At 41.0% G+C, this 25,690-nt stretch overlaps 1 protein-coding gene across 3 annotated transcripts in view; it reads left to right on the top strand.

The window, feature by feature from the left end:
* plxnb2b (plexin b2b) overlaps positions 1–25,690 on the top strand; it is a 122,020-nt gene that overhangs the window by 73,153 nt on the left and 23,177 nt on the right. For all 3 annotated transcript variants that reach the window (XM_051951951.1, XM_051951953.1, XM_022215954.2), the window contains 18 exons: positions 507–1,639; positions 2,736–2,924; positions 3,068–3,193; positions 5,037–5,137; positions 6,155–6,281; positions 6,835–6,994; positions 9,400–9,511; positions 10,039–10,150; positions 10,508–10,609; positions 12,631–12,726; positions 13,335–13,422; positions 13,822–14,000; positions 15,414–15,562; positions 17,845–17,956; positions 18,626–18,762; positions 19,230–19,412; positions 20,987–21,080; positions 24,027–24,224. In XM_051951951.1, coding sequence (XP_051807911.1) covers positions 509–1,639; positions 2,736–2,924; positions 3,068–3,193; positions 5,037–5,137; positions 6,155–6,281; positions 6,835–6,994; positions 9,400–9,511; positions 10,039–10,150; positions 10,508–10,609; positions 12,631–12,726; positions 13,335–13,422; positions 13,822–14,000; positions 15,414–15,562; positions 17,845–17,956; positions 18,626–18,762; positions 19,230–19,412; positions 20,987–21,080; positions 24,027–24,224 — 3,396 coding nt within the window. In that variant the 5' untranslated portion in view covers positions 507–508. The remainder of the gene's footprint in view (positions 1–506; positions 1,640–2,735; positions 2,925–3,067; positions 3,194–5,036; positions 5,138–6,154; positions 6,282–6,834; positions 6,995–9,399; positions 9,512–10,038; positions 10,151–10,507; positions 10,610–12,630; positions 12,727–13,334; positions 13,423–13,821; positions 14,001–15,413; positions 15,563–17,844; positions 17,957–18,625; positions 18,763–19,229; positions 19,413–20,986; positions 21,081–24,026; positions 24,225–25,690) is intronic.

Below are 25,690 nucleotides of genomic sequence, written 5' to 3' on the forward strand. Positions count from 1 at the left end.
TGGGAAAAAAAAACAAAAACGCAGCAACATTTCCATACCAGCAATCCACACGTCTTCGTGTGAACCAAAACTTCTTTTTAATTCTTAAAGCAGCGGTTCATTTTGCAGATGAGAAGATTGATACTGCTTTCATATCTGTCTATTAAATCGGTAGCCTAGAGACAGCGTAATTTAGCAGAAGGGCTGGAAACAAAATTCTTTCTAGCTTGCTTTTTTTTCATTTGTCACTCAGCTGCTGGAACTGTGGCACTTTTCATGTGTACATAAATGCAACGCTATCAGTGTCTCCATGTAGAAATTATGCAAAGACGTGCTATTAAATGATGTAGTGACTCACCAACTAAGAGCTTCGATTGCATGTGAGAGTATGTGTGTTTAAGCGTAGGAGTTATGTTAACTACACACATATTGTTTGTTGAAGTCATCTTGTAATAGCTAATGTGCATTTATATGTGCTTTTAACTTCATTAAAAATTAAACACCTCCTTCTCTTGTGTTCCCTATAGAGATGGCAAGCTGGGTCTCCCTCCTCCTCTTCCTCTTCTGCCAGTCGATCTCACAAGCCCAGGAGGAGAGCAGCAACAACCCCATCCTGGAGTTCACCTCTGAGACCCCCATTAACAATGTGGTCCAGGACCCCCAGACCGGTCGCATCTACCTGGGAGCGGTCAACACCATCTTCCAGCTGGGGTCGTCACTCCACCAGGAGGCTCGTGCCGAGACGGGCCCCAAAGAAGACTCCCGGACCTGCACGCCTCCAGCTTCAGCCTGCCAGGACACGAAGCCCATGCCCAACCTCAACAAGCTCCTGCTGGTGCACCCGTCCAACGGCTCTCTCATAGTCTGCGGCAGTCGGTACCGAGGCATCTGCTCCCTCCTCAACCTGTCCAACGTGGAGCAGCAGCTGTATTACAGTGACAGCAAAGGAGAAAAGACTTATGTGGCGAGCATAGAGGACAACGTGAACGTGGTGGGCGTCATGTCTACCTACAAGAAAGATTCGCAAAGCTTTAACGTGTTTGTTGTTGGGAAGGGCTACGGAAGCCTGGACAGTACAAAACTCATTAGCACACGAATCCTTCAGGACTTGCGGGAATGGGTCGTGTTTGAGAGCATCATCGAGGCATCCACGGTACAGACAACGCCGTTTGTTCCCAAGTACTTGCACGACTTCCGGCATGCCTTCAAAGAGGACGGATTTGTTTATTTCCTCTTTTCTCGGACTCTCGATGGTACAGATAACAAAAACCTGACCTTTGTGTCTCGTCTTTGCGAGGATGACCACCATTACTATTCCCACACTGAGCTTCAGCTAAACTGTGGCGTGAATAACCGATTCAACAAAGTCCAGGCTGCATATGTGGCTTCTCCTGGAGAAGAGCTGGCGCGGCTCATGACTGTATCAGGTTCGTACAGGAATGTAGTGTCATGGAGTAAAGTCCTGTTCATGGTGGCGAAACCAGACGACGACGACGACAACAACTCCGCTCTCTGCATGTACCCGCTCAACTCCATCAACGAGCGGCTGGTGGACATCATCAGCGCATGCTACAGTGACTCTGGGAAGATTTCTGGGTCTCCTGCTGTGGACATACCCTACTCCTCTAAAACTGCCGAATTTTGCACATCAACAATCGCGGTAAGCTCTACTTTTGTGTCAACTGATTGAAATTTAAAAGAGTCTGTTTGAAATAAATGGGAGAAAGTGACATATGTTTGGGAGAATTCCCTATGGTGTGATCAATAATACACAGATGTGTCACAGTTTACTTTAATGTCTCAGTGTTTACTTTGTCTTGCAGATCCTTTGTGTTGTTCTGTCTAAATCGCTCATTCTGTCTCACACATTTTTCTGCCTTTCTTGTCTTTTCCCCCCAGTTCCCTTAACTCATCCATAATAAAGACATATAGAAAATGTAGGCAAATAGTGGCCTGTGGATCAAATCAGGCCCTCTGGTTAAAATTTTTAGCTTCATGGTTAAATAAACTGTTTAGTCCAAGGTTCACATACATTAACTTCTAGTACTGACCCGATGTGAATAGCCAGCACGCACCGCTGAAATAAATACATTTAGGTGAATGTGATCATGGCTTAATCCAGCTGGTTTTAATAGATGAAGTAGTCCTTGAATTGAGACTGTTTTAATTTAGTCTTTTTTAAGGCTACTTTGCCAGAACAGAAATCCATGTCACTGTAACAGAAACTGACAGTTTTACTTTTTTTCCAGAGGGCTTCATTTAAGGTTCATTCATCCATAAATTAAACAAGCCGCTGTTCTTCATCTCCGGATCAATTCAATTTCTCACAATTCAATGCTGAACATATACTTGCATACATGAGTCATTTTTTGCTAAATGGTTGTTAACAGAAGCTGCTGTGTCTTTCTTATCACAAATTTGCTAAATGGAAAAATTACATCTTCCCCAATTATGAAGTCCTAAAATGAACAGCTTTATAAACGCCTTTTATTTGCACACTACACAAAAGAAATTACCAATCAGAACAAATTGAAGTTGTTTATTCTTTAATTTGCAGTACACCTGTAAAACAACTCCAGTGAAGAATGGTGAATGTTAAAAGCAAACTGCTAACACTTGACATGGGGTCTGTTTTTATGAGTGCCCATACAGCAATGCTAAGAGGTTTAGTTTACACATATTTGTCCTCAAATTGCTTTGGATTAATCGCCAAACTGTGTGTCATCCTCCTTGTGTGCTATCTTTTCCCTTTACAGAAGGATTTGTTGGAAAACTACAAATGTGGTGCGGACTTTCTGCCTTCCCCTCTGGCGAGCAAGCCCAAATTTGCCTTATCGGCAGAAGCAGTGTTGACCAAGCCGGGCCTCCTGACCTCTGTGGCAGTCGCTGTGGAGAACGATCACACCATCGCTTTCCTGGGCAACAACCAGGGAGAGGTTTTCAAGGTGGAGTTGTCTCTTGATCTGTTTCCTTTTTATTTATTTATTTGAATCTTTTACCTGAGGGAAAGGAGCATCGTGTAAATAAAAAGCCTTTCTGACAGTGTTATTTTATCAGACATTGCTGTTTTGTTTTTTTTTTTGTCCAGGTGCATCTCACCGCTGACCCATATGTGTACAGCAAGGTTCCTGGCGATACCAGAGGAGAGAAGGTCAACAAAAACCTTTTCTTTGACCTGAGTCACAGCCACCTCTACGTTACCACTGAGAAAAAGGTGTGTGTGTGTCAGCGCTCTTGCCTAACACGTATCATGTACAATATGTGTCTACCCAGGAGGGTTCAGGCAGAGTACTTTGTGTAGGTCACCTGTGTTATGGCAATACTCAGAGCTAGGTGTGTTGAATCACAACCACAGCAGTCATGCAAAACAGGAAAAAATACACTTAAACATGATAGACGTAGTAAGCTGCAGTGTGATGTGTATATGTGTGTGCAATAAATGACATGGTAAAACAATGATCAATATAAATATACACATCTGATATGTTTTTTTTAATCATAAATCCACTGTGTGCCACAAGGTAAAACTGATGTACATTGAAAAGTATATTGTGTTATTAGCAAAACATTTATCCTCTTTTAAGAATGTTGTGTGTTATTAATAAATATATTTACACTACTTTTCAAAAGTCTGGGGTCACTTAGAAATGTCCTTATTTTTGAAAGAAAAGCATTTGTTTTAAAATAGAAATAATGGTGAATTAATTAGAAATACAGTCTAGACATTGTTAATGTGGTAAATAACTATTCTAGCTGGAAACGACTTTTTAATGGAATATCTCTATAGGGGTACAGAGGAACATTTCCTGCACCATCACTCCTGTGTTCTAATTGTACACTGTGCTAGCTAATGGTGTTAAAATGCTAATTGATGATTAGAAAACCCTTGTTCAGTTATGTTAGCATATGAATAAAAGTGTGAGTTTCCATGGAAAACATTGAATGGGTGACCCCAAACTTTTGAACAGTAGTGCATGTATTATATATATATATTACGTTACTGGACTAAGATTATAGATGCATTGTTGTGAAGTAGTAGATGATTGTTGTCTGTGGTTGATGTGAAAGTAAGCTTCCAGACTTAATATACCGCTCTATGGTGTAATCTACAGCATTATATCATATTTTCTAAAATGAATACGACGCGTGTAGCCTGATAATCTGACTAAACTACAATATCAGTTCACCACATTCAATCTGTTTGAATAACTGATTAAAAAGTCTAACAGTGGAAAGATGCGGGGTTAAAGAGTGGCTCAGACTCACTCAAAACAAGTTTGAATGACGTTTTGGAAATAGAAAGTGTTTATAGCTCTGCCAAGCATCCTCAGTCGAAGGCAGATTGGAAAGCCAACTGTCTTACAGGGGCGAGATGTGAAACCGTTTAAGTATGGAGATAACATTTTTAGACGATGTCTCCTGGAAGGCATTGATGGTGTTGCACATTGTACACAAGAAATGTGGCAGAAATGGTTGCATCAAGAATGAATAAAGTGATCTGGAGAGAACCCCGGTTTCTTTCTCCCATCCACACAGCGGGGTAATCGCAGCATGGATTGGTTGTGAATTTCAGGCCGTTTGTGTTGGAAAGTTACGAAAAATGTTCAAAAAGCAGATAGAGCCCCTCTAATCAGAAGGGAGGAGGGTTTCCAAAGATATTAAACTATCTGATAAGAAGCCTACTGGCCCTCTAAAGAGGTTTTTAGATGCCGTTAAACAGCTCAGAAGTATTTTGTTGGAAGCATACTGATGCCGCAAAGCAATATGTAGTAGATTTACTCAACGACATGTAAAATACAATTGTACACAGTTTTTTTTCCCCCACCTGTGGGCACAGTAAACATTTAGTATTTGGATTGAATAATTCGGTTTTGTAACCAAACACAGGGAGCAGACACAAGAGACCGTGTGTTGCGACAGTGCTCGTTTCACTCCCACTCTGCACACCTGCAACAAACCACAAAGCATTTCTAGCAGTATTTTAAACGCTTCCCATTTTGTGCAATGTCTCCCCTAAGGTGCACTGTTTGATCATATTTCATGTCGTAATGCTGCAGATCACCAAGGTGCCGGTGCAGACGTGCCTCCAAAAGAAAGACTGCCAATCATGCGTGGAACTGAGGGACCCTTACTGTGGCTGGTGTGTCCTGGAGGGAAGGTGAGGATCTCTCTTTCTCACTCTCTCACACACACACACACACACACACACACACACACACACACACACACACACACACACACACACACACACACACACACACGGCCTGTCAGGCACAAACTTGCAAATGCATGCACGCGGCAACAGACTAACACAAACACCCACACATGCAATTCCATCTGTAAAACACAGCGGGGTATTTGTTCAGTGTTTTATTGCAGACACTTTTAGTATCCCTCTGTGTTTATATTCCATCTCCTGTTGTCCGTGCAGCCGTAAGGAATTAAAGCTGTTTGTCAGCCTCATGCAGCGAAGACAGACTGCGCAATTTACTCTCATCATCCTATATGTATCAGGGTCTGGAGGGTAGAAAGGTGTGCATGTATCATGTGTTTTACGAGGATGTGATCAGGAACAAGAAGAAAAGCCCTCTGAAAGAACACGATCCAATTTTCTTACTGCGCTCTTTATTTCGTCTATCGTATTTTGACACCGTTTTCTGTGTCTAGTGCAATGTTGAGCAAGAATGAATTTCATGAGTATCAAATTATGTTTCATATTGTTTTCATAATTTACCAATTCCTTAATTCATCATGTAATACATAGAATATAACACTGTGAAAAATGCGTATCACAATTTCATAAAGGCTAAGATTAATTCTTTAATATATAAAAAATAATATAAAATTGTGACAGTTGAAAAGGTGAAAGTATAGAATAGTTGGCATTTTTGCTTAAAGGTTACACAACAGGCGTTAGATGAACTGATTTTTAAATATAGTAGCAAAACCAGCAAGCAGTGAGGACCTTTAATGGTTTTTATATCTATATGAAATGGGTTTTTGAGAATCGGCACAGACCCTGCTTGAAGTCACTTGGGCATTGGGTTGTTATTCACAAAAGCACATTGAAAATCTGTCAGAGTCCATAGGCTTTGTTTTTTTTTCGGGGCTTTGTGAAAGCGTTTACGGGATGTTGAGCTGAAACTGATGGGAATTGTTCATCCTTCGTCTGAAGGTGTACCAGGAGGTCTGAGTGCCGACGGGCAGAGGAGAAGAATGGCTGGTTGTGGAGCCCGAGGCAGCAGTGTGTCAAGATTGTATCCTTCTATCCCCCGAACCTTTCCTGTAAAAAGACTGACAAGGTACAGCACTGCTTCTCTTCTCACTCATTCTCTCAGACTCTGTTCTTTTGTTCTCTCTTTCTCTCTTGCTCTGCAGCACACTACTCTGCTTGCATGCGCGTCGCACAAACATGCGTGGCCTGAGTAATAACCTGTTTACATTGTGAATCAGAGACCCTGGGCTCTAGGTCTTCCTGCTCCATATCGATCTGTCCACAAGACTCCAAACTGTCTTATTATAACCAACCTGGTTGATTGTGCTCACAGTCTGGAGATGGAGAGGCTCACTTATGTGCTTTCCCTCTCAAGTTGTTTTCTTCATTCCCCTGCTTTCCCACTGCTTCTCTGTCCCTCCTTTTCTGAGTCACACTCGAATTTCCACAGCAGCACATCTCCTCCTTTCTCATTTTCAATCAATCTCAAACCTCCAAACAGTTTCTGTATTGTAGCTCCAGTTATACTGAGGTTCTGAATTACGCCCAGAGCATTGCATTAACCTAATGAGAACAATTTTTCATAATCATCATTGTTTTCATGCCGCTTCAAATGTTTTGTATGCTTTCTGTCTGTCCAGGTAAAGATCAACATCCCCTCCCTTCCTTTAATTGGATCTTCTGACCGTCTGCACTGCAGCATAGCGTCTCACAAAAGTGAAGGTGCCATGTTGGACTCTGGTCAGGTCTCCTGTGATCTGCCCCAGCCTTCACTTATACCACTAACACCTGACGACCAAGGTGCGACCTTTTTAATTAACCTGCAAAGTTTTTATCCTCTTTCAAGGCAAATGTCTGTAGTTTTCCATTATAGCTAATGCTGTGTTACTGCCTTGACAAAGTGTGTGGTGGCCTGAGTAGCCTTAAGTGAACTATGTGCCAGCTGGTTTTGATAATTTGACGTATTGCAGATTAAATAGAGAATTTGCACCCCAAAATTACAATATCAAGCTGCCGCCTTGTGTTAGTGCTACTGTAACACAATGCGGACCTTGCATTTTAACCAATTTTTTGTGACCAGTTCTGGTTGAGGCTTTTATGTGACAACCTGCGTCAAAATTTAGTTTTATTATCTTAGTTTGCAGTGTTTTATAGCAGTGGTTGGCCACCTCTCCTTAAATCATGAAAGTTAATTCATGTAATAAAACATGAAGCTTTTTGCGAGTAGAGCACAGGTGCTTTTTCACCCCTGGAAATGCGATATGTGTTGTGTAGGCAGTCACATATTTGCCAAATTGATGGTGTAAAAATTTGTGTTGGTATCAAAGAGGTTTTACTGTCTCAGCTAAACAACTTCCTGGGAGTACTGGTTGCTCCAGATTTATTGTACACCTGAGGTATTTGGCAAAATATGTTGTCCTTTCTTTGTTGTTTTGCCTTCAAATGCACCAGTGACATCTCGTCAAGTGCTGATCAGCCACAATATTTAAAAACACTGACAGGTGAAATAACACTGAACGTCTTGTTACAATGGCACCTGTCAAGATGAGGGATGTTAGACAGCAAGTCAGCAGTGATTTTTGAAGTTGATATGTAGGAAGTAGAGAAAAAAAAAGGAAAATGTAAAGATCTGTCAACTTTGACAAGGGCCGAATAGTGATGGTCAGACAGCTGGGTCAGAGCATCTCAAGACTTCAGACCATGTAGAGTGTTTTAGTTTGCATTGGTTCGTAGCTACCAAAACGTGGTCCGAGGAAGAACAACCACTGAACCAACATTGGTGACTGGTGGCCAAAGGTCTTTGCACATGGGCAGCAGATGTTATAGTGCAGAGTTTGATCCCACAAAAGTGCTGCTCTAACAGACTGCTAAAAACCTTAATCCCGGCTATGATAGAAAGGTGTCAGAACACAGTGCATCACAACTTACTGTGTGTGAGTTTGCGTAGCAGCAGACCAATTAGAGTGCCCATGCTGACCCCTGCCCACCACTGAAAGCACCTTTAATAGACATGTGAGCATCACAACTGGACCATGTAGCCATGCAAGAAGGTGGCCTGCTCTGAGCAAATCATGTTTTCTTTGAAATCATGCGGACAGCCTGGACACATGCGCCTTATTTACTTTGGGAAGAGGTGGGAGCAGGATGCCCTGTGGGAAAAAGAGCACCTGGCAGAGGCAATGTGATGCTTTGGGCAATGTTCTGCTAGGAAACCTGGGATCCTGCATTCATGTGGCTGTTACTTTGACACGTACTGCCTATCCAAACATTGTTGCAGTCCAGGCACACCCTGTATAGCAACAGTATTTCCTCTTAGCAGCGGCCTCTTTCAGCAGGATGATGCTCCCTGCTACACTACAAACATTGATTAGGAATGGTTTGAGGAACATGACAAAATGTTTCAAGGTGATAACTTGGCCTACAGGTTCCCCTGATCTCAGTCTCATCAAGCATCCACGGCATGCATTGGATAAAGAAGTCAGAATCATGGAGAGGCCGTTTGCCGAGCGTAACCTGTGTGTAACTTCCCCAATGTTCATGTTAAACCTCGACAGATTAGAGGTTTTTTTAGCTTCACGGGGACCAACGAAATGTTAGGCGGGCAGTTTTAACCCTCCTGTTGTCCTCATTTACGGGCACCAAAAAATATTGTTTCCTTGTCTGAAAAATATCCAAAAATTCAGCAAATAAATTGCCCAAATTTTTGAAAATTTGCAAAACCTTCACAAAGAAAATTCCAATAATTCCTTAAAAATTGTATTCTTGTAAATATTTTCAAAAAAAATCTTCCAAAGCAATCCCAAAAATATCTAAAGTGATTACATATATATTAGTAAAACTTCTAATATTTTCTTTAAGAACGTTCACAAAAAAATCAACCAAAATCAGCGAAATTCACTGGATTTTGGTTGATTTTTTTTTGTGTGTGTGTGAATGTTCGTAAGAAACAGTTTTAACATTTCTCTTTTTTTTTCCACCAAAAAAAGCTAAAAAATGTCCCAAGAAATGTTGAAAATGTGGACATCCATCAGAAGTGAAAATCATTTTTTTCCCCCACATTTTCACACTTTAATACGGGTCAATTTGACCCACAGGACAACACGAAGGTTAATGTCGTGGCTGATTGGTGAATATTAAAAGTCTTGAATATCCCCCCCAAACAGCAAGTTCAACATATTTTAACCCGTATTTTGTCGTTCCCTTAGATTTTGTGGCCGTGGCTGTCAGGATTTTTGTCAACGAGACCGTGGAGCTGGCCACGCGGGAGTTCAAGTTCTACAACTGCGCCGCCACAGTCAGGAAATCTGAAAACACGCCGTAAGTTCAGCTCATAATCTATCAGTTCTGCTCTGTCACTCACTGAAAATACGCCGTGACACTGAACACAGCATCAACTGACAACCTTGATGTGAATGTATCGCCATGCATGAACAGATGAGAGATCAAGGCTCTGTTTGTAAATTGTGATGCATGGTAGTTTGGAATGCACTTCTTGCATTTTCTCTCCTCCTTTTATTATCAAGCCGAGGAAATTGCTTCAGTTTCCTTTTCATTAATCAAAAAATGAAAGTCGATCTCGCCAGTTTTTCCCCTCATTTTTTTCCCTTCATTTCTTTCACACAGAGGAACGTGTGATGAACGAGCTTTGCTTATGTGAAGTTGCAGAGATCCATTTCATTGTCAGCAACATAGATTTTTGCACCGGACGCTCTCTGATGAGTTTGCATGTTTTAGATTTTGCGTGTGAGCGTGTGTGTGCGTGCGTTTGTGCTCCAACCTAATTATATATGTGAAAGCATTTTCTTTTCTTTGCTCTTAACGTGTTCGTATTGCTGTGTTTCCAGGTGCATGTCGTGTGTTGCCAGTTCGTGGGGATGTCAGTGGGATACACACGATCACACCTGCAGCGATACAGACGACAGCGTGGTGGGTCCCAGCATCATCAAACACCGTCAGGTTAGTCATCTCAAGGGACGGGTCACGGACTCTGATCACCGTGGTGTGTGTTCGATAAATGCTGCTGTAAGTACAGGAGAAGTTTCAAAAGACTTATCTAATCACCACATGTGATGCAGCGCCTGAGTGATCCAAATTCCCCTCGAAAATTAATAAAAACACAAATCCCACTATCAGCTGCTACCATCTTGCATGACAAATGTTGTAGGATGGAGGATATCAATTTACAAGTCAGCAGATGTTTTAGTGATACACTTATCTGTCGCCACAGATGAGGGTGTCCGTTAAGTGGCTGGCGTATTTAAAATGTAAATGATTAAAAGTGGGCCGCTGTGGTTATTTTGGGTTTCTTTTCAGGGAGCAAAGTGTCCTCAGTTTGAGAATCCAGATCCTGTGCTGATCCCTGTGGGCTACAAGACTCGAATCAGCTTCGAAGGGATCAATTTGGACCTCTACCAGGTAAAGTGGCACAGACACAGAATTTAAAGCATTTCTAGAAACTTGTGGGACCACAGTGAAAGACACTGATCACAGTTCTTAAATTTAATCCTCCCATCTCAAAGAAATAAAATGCCTCCCTGTTGACAAATAGAGACACAGATACCAAAAATCTATTTATTACATTACAGAATACATTAAAAATGTTAATGTTTTGGTGATGGCAGCATTACTGGCATAACTTACAGGCGCTGAGATGTAAATATACACTCAGGAGTAGCAGGTAAGTGATGATGGTGTTTAGTATGAAGTATTCAGCTATCTGGGTGTTGTCTAAATCCAAAATGACAACAGAATGAATACACAGTGCACCCCTGTATGTGAGTTTTTAACTCTATATATGCATATTTGACAAGCAAAAACAGAAAGCAACAGTAGGATGTTCTGCCTTCTATTAATCACAAATTTAAGCCCATTTCTCTATCAGTCTGTTACAATGACAGCATTGTGTCATTCATACATAGGTCACTTTTATGTTCTTGTTCCTCACAGCATCGTTCAGACATACAACACTGACCAAGCGAGCCACAGTGTGCATACAATATGTGTCATACAAGTGTGAATAACAGAACACCAGTGTGTGAAAGACAATATATAATAACGCACCAAGACGAAACCCAAACTAATATCAAGCTTTACAGACGGTCCAAATAACTACACAGTTTACTGATGATTTTATGAACACTGAAAATTCCGACTTTGTGTGATGATAATCTAACCGCTACTTTACAAACTGTCAAATAAAAATATGCTGACAGCTGCGGTGGAGCTCAGGACTCCACCTGAGGACGGCCACGATGTTACAAATGATTTAACTAGAGCTTATTAACTGTGACTCTGTGTGTGAAATCTGATTTGCTGTTAGATCCTAATCAATTCCATTTTCATCTCCGGGATAATTTATAACTGAGAGTAATTAATGAAGTTACCACTGTTCCACTTGTATAAATGCAGTCGCTTTGGAGACGCTCATTTGGATCCTCCTTGCTGCTGTATTTAGTAAACTTAGTGGAAAACATTCCTACAGTTGGAAGCATAAAACCACACTTCAGCTCCTGTTTGCGTTTTTCTCAAAACCTGCATTGCATTTATTATTGCAGAGTCTCATTAATCTGATACAGTCCCTGTGTTCATCGCAGTGAAGTTTCATTTTTATGGATTTTTCAGTTTGTGATGGATGTGAACTTGTAGGGCAAAGAGAACGAGAGCAATGCTTTATGAATTTGGCACGGAAACGCTCTCTTTTGTGTTCTCTGTGATGTTTTTGAACCTTAAAGCCTTTTACTCTTAACAGCAAGAAAGCAATTTTCTTGCTGAAATGTGGGGGGAAAAAAACTTTCCCAAATTGTTTCATACAACTCCAAGTACCGTGACTATCTGTTAATGCAACTATACAATTCAGACTTGTTCCGTGTTGAAAGTAATATGGAAATATCACTGGGTCCGACCCAGTAGCATTGTTGCCATAACGGCTGCTCATTCAGACTTGAAGCCGAGACATTCAGTTGCCGTCAGATTAATGGAAGGAAGTGCACGTCTGAAAGCAGCTTCACTAACAATTAGTAGTTGTACCAAATGATAACTTCTTTTTGAGACCTTCTCCATGTACTTCCATTACATTTTCAGTTGTGTTTTTTCAGAAACCACTTCATATCATTTCTTTTTTTCGTTCTTAAACTAGTAATGCTGCCGGCCTGCTTGTTTTATCAATATTTTTAAGCTTGTGTGGCATAGGAGAAGATAAACTACCCAGAATAATGTGCAGCTAAAACACTGCCTGATGTTAAAGGTTCAGGCCTACGCAGTGACCTGTGGCTTTACCAGAATGCAAACTTCTCTGGTTCTGAGCAAGAATCAGCATGTACAGCTCTTGCTCTGTACTAAGAACCAAGAGAAGCATCACTAAAACAGTATTTCAAATTTAGCATCTGGGTAAATAAACACACCACATGTCTTCTATTTATTTGTCCATTTTTTTGCAGGGTCACGTTTTCACCATCGGCACTGAGCTGATGAGGAATGCGGAGGAAGAGGTCAATTTCGAGGACGGACCGTTCTACACTTTCAGCGGCTTCAATGTGAGTGTGGCTGTTTTCTTGTTGCTTGACACTCATCTTGATGCAGCACTTTTGTTCCTTTGCTCAGCCTCTAGCCAATCTGCCCTGCACTCAAGACAGATCCTTGAACTCTGGCTCATTGGTGGGTCATAGGTGCAATTTAGAAGAACACTGAGTAAAATAAATCGCAGAGTACCACTTGAATTCTACTTCTCTATAGCAAAGTAGCCCCTGTGCTGACTTTCTATCTTTATACAGCTGTCTTTATGTTCCAGATTTCTAAACGAAATCAACCTTTAGCTGCTTTCCACAGTCCCTTTGATATTCTCTAGCTCCCTCTAATGGACAGACGCCCCTCACTGGAGTTATTTTAGCTCCAGCTCTACATTGTGAATTCTGTGATTGGGAAGCTCAAACAGTGCCTAGCCCCCAGCTATGTTCTTTTTCCAACATTGATTTCTTCAGCTGAAAATCTGCCAGGCTGGGTATAATTTTTTCTCTTTCTTTTTTTTTTTTTTTCCTTCCCTTGGCATGGGGGAGCAGCAGCCCACACTGTTTGCAGAGAAGAGCTTAAGTGCCATTAATCACTGGATTCTGTATTAATAATTCATTTTCTTCCAATTTCTTAGTTTTCCTACGATAAGTCACCAGAGACCAATGTTCTTTTCTACGTGAAGGACAAGGAGTCTGGCAAGAAGATGGACAGCACGCTGAACGGTGTGTTCTCACATTTTAATGCGGAGATCTTATTTATAATGCCCTGTGTGTTCAGTGCAGGTCCCACTGTGGGGCCTCTATTAGATTTGAGGAAGCTACCTTTAATCTCCGATTGAAAAATTATCAGAAAATTAATTGGTAATGACTGTGTAATCTAACATGTTTTGACAGGATATGAAGGATTCAGAGGGATTAATAAGAAATGATTGCGAGACCTGTCCTGCATTTTACATTACTATGTCAAATGTGAATTTTAATATCGGATACATTTTACATTAGGAGAGATTTTAATGGGGGCACAAAAATCTAATTTTTAAATGTGAATGCTCTCCTGCGTTTACACCATTCAAAGACAAGAAAATGTGACGCTTGCTTCTCCCCTCGCTGCCTCCTATCCAGTCACCCTGTACAACTGCTCCATGGGCAGGGAGGACTGTAGTCTTTGTAAAAACGCCGACCCAAAGTACAGGTGTGTGTGGTGCAGCAGGCAGAAGGCATGTGTGTACGAGAAGCTCTGCAATCAACAAGGCTCCGAGGATCCTCTCAGCGCCGAGTGCCCCAACCCCGAGATCACCGACGTGAGTATTTACAATGCTGCCGTCAATTCCTGTTTACCTTTGAAATGGAAACAGTACCTGCTTTAAAGACGTACGATTAGCAGAGAGCAGGCTTTGACACTGGTGATTGGATTATTGATCAGAGCAGTTTATTGGCCATGCATTTTCTGTCTCCTTTTTTTTATTTTTATGTTGTTGTTGTTGTTGACAGAAGAGTTGGGAGTGTGTTTCTCCTTGAGAGGGTGTTGCGTTGTTCTTCAGCATATCTAGATTGGATCAATTCTTTCTTTGCTCACTTAATTGTTGGTGCCCGTTTGTCATTGACAGAAATCCATCAATAGTTGTGTTTCTGTCATCCAGGCAAAGGTTATCACCAAACATGCTGCAGCCTGAATAATACATAGTCAGATAGAGATATCACAGATAAATCACCATAAGTATGCGTTGATTTATTTATGGCAGAATTTCTGATTGAAGATTGATGCACACTGGCAGCCCGAGAGATGACAGCGGTCTGTGTGTTGACAAATATGTCTCAACAGCTATGCAATGGATTCCCACATAAATTTCTACAGATATTCATGGTCTCCAGAGGATTAATGATCCTCTGAATTTTCTTAAAACATTTTAAGGAAGTTGCTGTTTTTGGTTTTTTTTACAACATGCCTTGTATTGACACAAAATTACATCTAAGCTCTTCAGGATAAATTAGAATAACTTGGTTGGATCTTAAGTTTTCATTCATGATTATCATCAGATCAAACTTTCAATGCAACCTGCAAAGCTGTTTACATTCCCACCAGCCTGAAATATTCCTCATCTTTAAAGCTGATTGGAAAATGCTCACAGGCTACAATGCTGCACTTAGATTACGCACATTATATTATGCTGATCATACCTGCTGAACTTCAGTATGTTAGCAGAGTAATGTTAGCGTTTCACTCAAAGCTGCCTGCATGGCTATACGCTGTTCTTGCTGGTTTGATTTTAAAATTACTCCTTCAAAGTTACTCATATTCTGTTGCATGTGTTTATATATTTGTTATGGAACACTTCATGCATTTCTATAATATAATTAACAGTAAAATACTGTTCTCACAATGTTTCTTGTTTATATGGAGCACCAGCCTTTAGATTAAGATTTCTTATTATTGTCAAGTATCTATTGTGTCTGACTCGCATCTCGCATACAGTAGTAGTACAGGGTGTAGTACATGCGCACATAAATGCAGGAGTGATTCATACAGTATTGATGTAATTCTCCACCATGGCCTTGAATATTAAACACTTTAAGTCTGCTGAATAGTTAAACAGACTATGTAAATCTCTTGTATGTTCTTATTGCACAACTAATCCGTTTTAAATCCATTTTAAATCCCTTCTTCCTATAAACACCCACTCCACCCCCCCGACACACTGTATCTCCCCATCCAGATCATCCCTCGGTTTGGTCCCCTGCGGGGAGGCATCGCCATCACCATCCGTGGCTCCAACCTTGGCATCCATAAAGAAGACATTAAAAGTATCACTGTGGTCGGGGAGCCTTGCATCCATCAGGAGGAAAAGTACTCTGTCTCCACGAGGTAACATTTACAGACATGCAAATGTGCAGTATGAGCATGAGCACTGTCCACATGCCAAACTGTGTGTGGGCACATTTTATCCAAAGTCTTTTTTGTAGACTTTTGAGATTCTTGTCTGAGCTAGAAGTGCTCTCCTTTGCTCAAGGTAACCTGGCTGTATATTTTAATTAGCTCATTATACCACTATATTGATCTGAGAGTCTCCAGACGCAGGTTGATTTAGAGACAGAATCACTCTTTTAAAGGGGGGATGCCAGTGGTAGAAGAATTATTCAGATAGTTTTTGGAGTAAACAACCATGTAAAAGAAGATTGCATTAGCAGTAAAAGTCCTGCATTCAAATTCCTACTCATATTATCTTCTGTAGCCAGTCAAGATGAGGCTATTCTGAAATGGTTTAAGCGCAGTTGAAAAGTTTGGAGGGGTAATCAGTCTTTAGTGAAGCTTTCACAGCTCATCTGAAATGTGGCATGGGGCCTCAACTGGCTTTTCGTGGTAGTTTAATCCTTAACAATGTATTGTGTTTTATAGGCTTATCGTTTGTTAGTAAGTAAAATCCTAATCTGAAAAGTAACTGAAGCTGTCAGATAAATGCAATGGATTAAAAACTATTATACCCCCCTGTGTAATACAGTAGAGTATGCAGCAACATAAAAAATGGAAACATTCAAGAGAAGCACCTGAAAATTATACTCTCCTAATTGCTTTTGAACACTGTTATACTCTACTAAATGTCTCTCGGTCACTTATACATGGCTGACGATGGATGGGACGTAATGCCGTCAGCGCAGCTTGAATTCTTGAAGATATTTATTCATCAAAGCGCATTAAGTATCCCGCACTGGTTTCAAAGTGTCTCACACACTTCCCACAGATTTTTCGGTGGTCTGTTCGTGCTGCAGACACCTCATCCCAAAGGGACTTTTAATAGGCTGAGAACTGCAAAGAATAAAACGGAATAATCTTCAAGTCTTGCGAATGCACTTCAGTCACAGCTGTGTTTGAAAAGCGCTCACTTCATACAAATGGCCTATAAAAGAGAAAACCGCCATATCGTTGCCCTACAGCCGCTGGCCAGGACTGATGACACCTGGCAGCGTGGAGCCACATTTATGACAAATTCTTGCCCCACCATCTGCATGATGAGGCATAAAGCAGGATTTATGAGACCAGATGGAGACGTTTCACTCTTAAATCATCCACTTTTGGTGCTAGCCTGCCTCCTGGTCTCTTCTTGTTGTTAGTTGTCCTGCAAGCTCGTACTGCAACTTATACCTTTAAGTTCTGACACGATTCGCTTTGTGACAGCTCATTTTATCCTAGTTGAGCTGCTAATTGTTGTATTGTGTGTTTGACGCTGGCTGTGAATGAAGCTGGTTATGTTATGCTGACCTCTTTCATCAGCATTTTTCCCTGAGGACAACTGCAGACTTGGATGTGTTTGGTTTATCACATGATTCCCATTAAACACCAGACACTGAAATGTGGAGAGAAATCCCTGAGGGACCGAAGCAGCCAATCTGGCTTTAAAAATCATACTACATTCATTGCTGCTTAATCAACAACATTACTCAAACGTTGGCTTACCCTATGTAGCATAGCTGCCCAGAACAAAACACGACCAAAGTAATTTCAGTTCAGTTATTTCACTTGACTAATTTGCTGTCTAGGTTTTGACATGTTCTTTCAATTTCCACAACTGCTTTCACAAACTTTGTGAAGTTGAACATCTGGAATACACCTCTTGAAGAGAGTTAGGATGACTGGTTGAATAAGGTTGCGGATGATATCTTAAAGGTTCGTGAAGCAGGCTTGTGATTGGACGGCTGCCGATTTAATCTCTGGACTGTCGGGATCAATCAATGTTTGGAAAATAAAAAGCAGGGTGTAGCCTCTCCCATTACCAATACTGAGGTGCTGTTAGTCAACATTCTTCACCCCAACTCCTCTAGAACAGCTGCTAAATGCTAAGCAGGTCAGAGTGGAGCTGTATTGGGCAGCCTGCAGCTATGGATTTATGCAACTATGTGAGTGGTCTCAGCTTGAGGCAAAAGAGAGCTGAGCTCTCAGCAAAATGTCCCTGAATAAATAAAAGTTTTAAAAATTGCCCTGATGATGGATAAAATCTTAATCAGCGAGTAAATTGTTGAACTCATTCTCCATGTAAAAATGTCCGATATTCTCTAGATCTGGTTTCTCATAGTGAGTTTTTCTGCTGGACTCTACAAAATATTCTGATGGGATTTTTTTTCATAATCTCCTTTTTCTGCTTTCCTGTCCAGTGTGGTGTGTGAGATTGGCCCTGTTGAATTTACTAAGGACCACTGGGGCCAGATTGAAGTGGAGGTGAATGGAGGGAAGAGAGGAACCTCCTCCATGTTCTTCACCTACAGGGTAAATACGTGCACACACACACACAGCCTGTCCTGGAGTGTACACATTTTTGACATGGAAAATACACACATTCAAAGGCTTTCTGCTCATTTTGTTATTTTATGGACTCTGCTGTGTTTTCCATTTCCTAATGCAGAGAAGGTCTTATCAGAACATAACAAGGGCATGTAATTTAAGTGGACCGTCCACATTCGGCATCCTAATGTATTGGCAAATTAAGCATCTAGATGCACATTACAATGGTAATGCACTGTATGATATGCCAGAATTTGTATGCCTTCCTCTTTAACCAGATTCTGTGCAGTAGTTCCTTTTTTCTCTCTAATGCTTTAACAGGCTACAGCGTAGCTATTTAACTGGCTTTTCATATCTCTGGCTCCGCTAAAGCTTCCCCACAGGGGAGTGCTCCGCCTAACTGTTTGCTCAGCAAATTGAGGCAGATGTGGTGCTTGTTGGAGTTTGTGTGTCTGAATGTTTGTGATAGAGTGGGAGGGTGTGGATCAAGGAATGTGAGAGGAAATGTGCATGTTTATGACATTACTGTGTCTCTGCGTGGTGCTCTTGTGTGTCTGCCTGAGGATGGGAGCTGGTGTGTGTAGTTGTGAGTCAGTTAGGGGAAATATGACTACGTATTCAGGTTGTATATGGTGACCCTCTTCTCTTCACTAGGACCCAATTCCTGATGCAGTGAAGCCTGCCAGAGGTCCTAAAGCAGGGGGGACCCTCATTACAATATCTGGGCAGTTTCTAGACACTGGCAGCAAGGATGATGTCCAGGTCACCATCGGAGGGGTGGACTGCATTGTGTAAGGATTTATTTTCTCAACAATTGTCATTCACGCCAAAAGACCAATTCTGTTTCAATTCAGCCTCTTCAGTTGATAGAGCTACTTGTTATTCAAACATTGTATTCTATGCAAATTCTACAGTATACACACTTTGAAGCCCATAAATTGATTTTTTTTTTTAAACATTCCTGAAGCAAAAATGGAATTGACCTTAACTTTGGTGTCATAAGCAGGAAGGGTTTTTCTCTTACAATTTGCCTTTACTGTTGTGACCGCAAGTGGTCTGTCAAACCCAGTCCACAGTGACATTTTAGGCAGAGGTAACAGAAAAATAACGAGCGAGGGAAGCAGTAAAGCCAGGATTTAACAAGCTGTCAGCCTGCTGCCATGTTGACTTCCCCTGCATGGTGACCTTGTGTGACCCCCCCCCCCCCCACACACTCCTTCAGCCAAGCAAGTGCTGAGCTATGTCCTTGTCTTGGCAGGGAGAACTTCGGAAAAGAGATCACCTGCAGGACAGGAGACTACCGAGCGGAAAAGGTGCCCTCTGACCCTCTCACCGTCACAATGAAGTATGGAAAGAGTACCACAAAAACCATCCCAAGTGCCTTCCAGTTCTTGGAAAACCCCACTGTGCTGGATCACCACCCGAAAGGAAGCTTTGTCTGGTCAGTTTGACATGGCACCTCGTGTCACTGTGTTTCTTATATTCATTCGTTCATCCTTTATTTTGCCCAGAAGTGTACAGTACTAGATGATAGTTCAGGGATTAGTGTGAATGTTGCTCTCATATTTTTATCCATTCTGACTATTCATCACACAACTATTCTCTCGTCACTTCTGTTGTAGAGGTTTGTAAAGCTGGCCGAGGGAACACTTTCTTTCATATGGCTGCAAAGACAAGTGTTTGAACAAGGCTTTGCAATGTTAGCAGCAGACTAAAATATCGACTGGATGGCTCACTGAAATTTTGCACAGGCAGTCTCCAAACTGACAACCCCTACTGATTTTGCTGATCTGCTGACTTTCCCTGTAGCCACCAGGAGGTCGTATTTGTGGTTTTTATTAAAATATCTTGATAACTTCTGGAAAAGCTCCATGAAACACGTATTTATGTCTAGAGATTGAATCCTAAAGACTTTGGTGAGTCCTAATCTTTCACATCAAAAGGTAAATGTGAAATATGATCCTCTGAGTTTTCCTGTCGTAGAACCACAAGGTTTACATCGCAAAATGTTAATGGCTGTTGGATAGATGGTTCTTAAAACTGATACATAAAGTCTTAATTTAGATTTTTGGACTTTTTATGTGGCACCACCATTAGGTAAAATTTCACTTACAAGCACACAAACTCATGATCTTCTGGCTCAAGTGATGACTTTGCCTGATGCTAAAATTGTGGCATAGTTATGTGAGCCCTTAGCTCAAAGCACTGCTGTACATACAGCCTGACAGAGCCTCCAGTGTGGCTTTGGACGCTGTCTTTTGTTGGAAAGCTGTAGCTTGTGAATTGCTCTCCTTTCTCTGACTGACATTGTTCCTGCCAGAGTCCATGTTTCCCAAATCTAAGAACAGGGGCATTGAAAAAAATGTCATTCTCATGACTGCCATAATGGACAAAATTAAGAGAATGAGACCCAGACTGCTATTCCCCTTTGAGTACCTCTTACTGTACTTTAGTATTTGAAGTAGAGAAGCTGAAAAAGGAAAAGCTGCTAACTTGGCATTGATAGCAAGGTCAAATAGAATAGTACTGGCACCTGCCTTGTTCTCTGCCCTGCAAATTTCTATCAGCCTAAAACCTTAGTTAAGGTTATTAATGTCAGGAACATTTTTTGAAAGTATGACTTGTCCTCAAAGAGTTGCTGAGTGTGCCGTTGTGTTTGTGTGTGTACAGAATACGTTCCACACTTACTTCTGATTGGCTGGAACTGGTTGCACAAATGCTACTTTTTGATGTTGTAACAAACTGCTTGATAATTGCCGAAAATGGATGCATTAGACAGTGAGCTTTTTTTTTTTTTTTGCACTATGACGCATGTGATTATGTACGCAGTCTGGAACAACAGACTAATTTGTTTTCATCTCCAGTGAAAATTACCCCAGGTGCAATTTAAGAACTGTGTCTGTCTTCCTGCAACTCTCCCGTTGAGCTTGTCTCCTTGGCTTCGTGTGGCTGGAGATGCAAAGGCTCAATATATATGTTGTCCTGTGTTTTTGTTTGTGTGTGGGTGTGTTTCAGCGGAGGGAGGAACATAGTGGTGACCGGCTCGGGTTTTGACCTAATCCAGACTGCTGTCATGAGGGTCCAGGGAGGCAACTTGACAGCTTCCGAGGTTTGTATTCATTTTATTTACCAGCGTCTTTTTCCTCTCCGATCTCCTTACTCAACGGTCGATTTCCAATAAATCTTTGTCTCCATCTGTTTCCCTCCCCACAAGAGCAGCGCTGCTTGATCCCCCCCCACATCTCATGAGCCCACAGCTACAGTGGTGAATCATTCAAACTCTGCAAAGCATTGCAACAGTTCGTGCAGGCACACATACACATATCTCCACACCTCCTTGCCTGCCCTGATCAGTGAGATTCCATAAACCAGTAATAGCTCATCTCACGTCTTAGCCCATAAATCCTTAAAACCTGTAGGATTGCAGATAGCTGCGCCATTGTTTCACCCTCACCAAAATGTAACTGTGCTCCTCGTCCAGCCTAATCAGGTAGGATTGTCTCTGCCAGGGAAGTTAAAGGAGTCCCCAACCACCCCACCACCCCCCGCCTGCCCCTCCAGTGCACTGGGCAGTGTTGAGCAGGAGCAATTTTGTTCATTTCATTTAAAGGCCTAAATTTAATACCAGCATTAAGGTTGCAGAAGATTATGTGACTGTGCCACTCCTCGCCACTTCACTCCCAGCCAAGTTCCTGGGCCCTGCTACCCAGGGACAGCAGAGATTTGAAAATACTTCTGGCTGCCGCAAACTAGCAGTGGATGTAGAGCGTTATCTCAAAGGCCGGTTGGTCAACTTCTTAAGCTTCTCTTGGTTTAAGTCCATCCACTGAACCAGACCCAAATATGTGGACTCATTACGGCTGCTGGCGTGCGTTACAAACATGTTGATTTGTAGGTCAGGTTAGAGGCTCAAAGAGCTTTCTTTCTTTTTCTTTTTTTTTTGCTCTAAAGACCCTGCAGAACCTCTGGAGTCGGGTGCACCAGCTGTTTGTATTTAGAATGTAGACTGTTGCTGAATGGAGATTTAAAACTAAAACTAAAACTGGTTACACCACGACAAACTATTTCTTAAAGAGAATAGATGGTACTAATGTTTGTACATACTGAGTGTAACTGTGGCATAGCTATATGAACCACCGAATGAAAATAGCTTGGCTATGTGTGACTCATTTTAGAGTGTTCGCTGTAAAACGCTAAAATTTATCTGACCTTTCCAAATGCTCTTAAATTATTTCTCCATGTATGCACATCTAAATTTAACAAAGTCATAGCTGCATTTGCAAAAGGAATGCCACAGACTTTAGTGCGTTTAATTGAACGGTTCTACAGATGTTTCCAAGCAACAACTGCACATATTTTTGAAAGTTTTCAGACATTCATGTTGCCCAGAAAATGAATCCCAATGACATCTGCCACCTGACTCATCCCATGGCACCACTGTGAGCTTTGGATTTGATCCACTCACTTTCTAATGTAATCTAGTGCAGTCTAGTGCTGATGTAAAAATGTCCAGCACTACACCAACCCGGTAGTCTTGTGTCCAACCTTCTTGTGGGATCAATCATCTAACTGGCAAATTTCACATTCTACAGTTTCATTTAGCAGACGCTTCTATTCAAAGCGACGCACATCTGAGAGTAGATACAATGCAAGCAAGGATCTAGTCAGGAGAAAACAACCTGGATAAGTGTGCTAGAACAAGTTCAAGAGTCATAATGATGAACTTGCTGAAATAAGGTGATGTACATAGAAACTATTAACACAGCTATCATCCCAAAATGAGGTCTTTCGTAGCTTAGACAGTTCTAAAAGGTTATGTTGTAACTTTGTTTAGAATCATTTTATCTTTTATCAGCAGTTTGATTAAACTCAGGAAAGATGAGAGGTGCATATAAATAAAACTTTCCATAGGATTTTCGCAAAATTAGTTTGACATCTACTGTAAGTTTGCCACTACTCTAATTTGCATATGAGAATCTGAAATTGTTGCAAATTTAAGGCAACATCGCCAAAGGTTCACTTCCACTTTCTGACAGAAAACTATTATTTCCAAAAATAATATTTCTGGCAACAATAAGTGACTTTTTTAAAACCAGAAGTTTGCTAAAAGTTTACCACAACTAGCTGCCAGGAGCCCAGCAGGGACTTGGAGTGGTTAGTGCTCCCAGCCAAGAAACATTACTGTGCAGACCCTCTGCAAAGCATCAAATTGTCACTTTTATGCTGAAAAATTAAACAAACAAGTTAAAGAGGGAGCTTACATGCACTGGTAACCAGGCTTCCCCCCTTTCTCTTGCCTTTATGTGAAGCTAACGGCTGTAGCTTCATAATCTGCTCTGCCAAAAGGAAGGCCTCTGCCATTTCTCAAGCGGTTCAGCTGCACTATTACTGCACAGTGTATGCTCAGAGGAGGCAGTCCACACAGATAACTAGTGTAGGTTCACAGTTTGAAGCAATTTAAAAGCTGAATGACAGAGAACATTAAACTCACACAAACCAGCCTCAAAATTTATGGTCGGCTCCAATTTTTTGAAGCGTTACTCAATATAGCCCGTTTCTTCTGCCTTGTCCTGTGTGTAAGACTGTAGGTTTTTAGCCGTCACGCACATATTGTCAACCTTTTATAGAAACAGTCAGTGACAGAAATATCCCCATCAGTCCAGTTAATCAACAAGTAAAGAAAAGCCAGAGGAGGAGTGTTTGGTGTGAGATGTGATTCATCAGAAGCTGCTATTCTACGATGGCAGATTTGGATTTTAATAGAATGATTGAAAAGACACGCATCATTTTACCTTCCCCATTGTATCAAGCCAATCTTTTCCCTTCCACTCCAGCCCCGAATCACACTTCCCTCCCACAACAAAAGCGTTAGTTTATTGCGTCTTTCAAAAAAGAATCCTCAACGCCCACTGCTTCCTCTTTTTTTTATTTCTAATCCTCCCCCATATTTTTTTTATGTGTAATGCTGCTGTTATATTTTCCTTCATGTCCTGTTTTGCTTGATTTTTTTTTATGTCCCTTTATAACACTTTACCGTCCCTCTGCTACTACTCAGAACGCCCACGAGAAGAACGACACGGTGATCCAGTTCCGGTCTCCAACGGTAAACGGCTCCGCGAACCAGCACTTTAAGACCTACATCCACCTGGACAACTGGAAGAAGGAGCTGAAGCCGTTCGACTACCACCCCGACCCCAGCTTCAACGAGCTCGCCAAGAAGGTCATCACCGAGACCAGCATCATCATCGTCACTGTGAGTATGGCCCACACAGGCTGCTGCGCTCTGTGTGTGTGAAAGCAAATGGTGTTAATTATGTGACATGAGAGCAAAAATAGAAAAGATGCTGAATTGCAGTTGCCGCACACATTTTCACTCCAGCTGCTTGAGTTTTATTGCATATTGAAAGCATGCAAATAGCAGCACATTTGCCATTTTAGCCTGGTGGCGTGTTTGCTGTGGAAGTCAGAAAAATGCACATTAGTAGCTGCAATTAGTAAACATTTATTTATTTTAATGCATATAGACAGATTAAAAAGAACAGATCTTAGTCTGTTGCTCTAAAACTGTGGTTGTATAATAACTTTGCAGAGTCCCAAGGCGATTAACACAATAGGATGGCAGGAGAATGCAAATATTTCTGACAAAAAGTTGTAATTTGGTGAATTACTGAATAATAAACTTGCTTAAGATTTGAGAAAACTGTTCAGACACAACTGTCTGGAATCTTTTTTGTATTTTCCCCAGGCTAGGAAATCTTTGTTTTAAGTTGTCTCAAGCTAAAATAGTTCTGCTCTGAAGTCTACACACACACACACACACACACACACACACACACACACACACACACACACACACGCTGCTCATGTTTGAAGTTAGTGAGCAAAGTTGCCATTTGTCTTAATGAAAGCTAAACTGGTTTTGAGAAGAAGAGGTTTACCATGCTCTGGGGAAAAAAATGTCCCTCTCAAAACAACTTATTTCAAGGAACTTTTACCTTGAAATAAGTGAAAAAATCTGCCAATAGAACAAGTGAAAAACAGCATGGTAAGATTTCTTGAAATAAGATGTGATTTTTAGAATATTAAGATCTTAAAATTAGCAGGGAAAACTTATTTTAAGCTAAATTTTACCAGGATTGTCAAGCTTAGGTGTCTCATAATAAGCCAGACATGCTAAAAAAAAAAAAGCAGTTTTTCACTCAAAGATAGATTTTTGCTTTCATGTAACCTCCTAATTTGAGATGTATTAACCCTCCTGTTGTCTTTATGTATGGGCACCGAAAAATATTGTTTCCTTGTCCGAAAAAAAAAATCCAAAAAATCAGCAAAAAAATTCCCCAAATTTCTGAAAATTTGGAAAACTTCAGGAAGAAAATTCAAATAATTCTTTAAAAGCTTCCCTTAAAAGTTTTGTTTTAAAAAAATTCCCCAAATTTGGCAAGAAAATTCTTGTCTATTTTCAAAAAATGAGTAAAAATCTTCCCAAAAATCCTAAAAATATCTAAAGTGATCACACATATATCATTAAAACTTCTATTTTGACTTAATAAGATATTTATGATGTGTTGTCTTAAAACAAGTCCCTCTATGTTGCTCGTCAAGTGAATTTATCTTAAATCAAGTGGGATGAGACATTTTGACTAAAAATAAGACAAACAGACTTGGTAAGATTTGGAGTTTTTGCAGTGCTGGCTTAATAATTTATCTGTATTTATCGAC

The sequence above is a fragment of the Acanthochromis polyacanthus genome, chromosome 8 (assembly GCF_021347895.1).
Source record: "Acanthochromis polyacanthus isolate Apoly-LR-REF ecotype Palm Island chromosome 8, KAUST_Apoly_ChrSc, whole genome shotgun sequence".
Taxonomy (NCBI): Eukaryota; Metazoa; Chordata; class Actinopteri; family Pomacentridae; genus Acanthochromis; species Acanthochromis polyacanthus.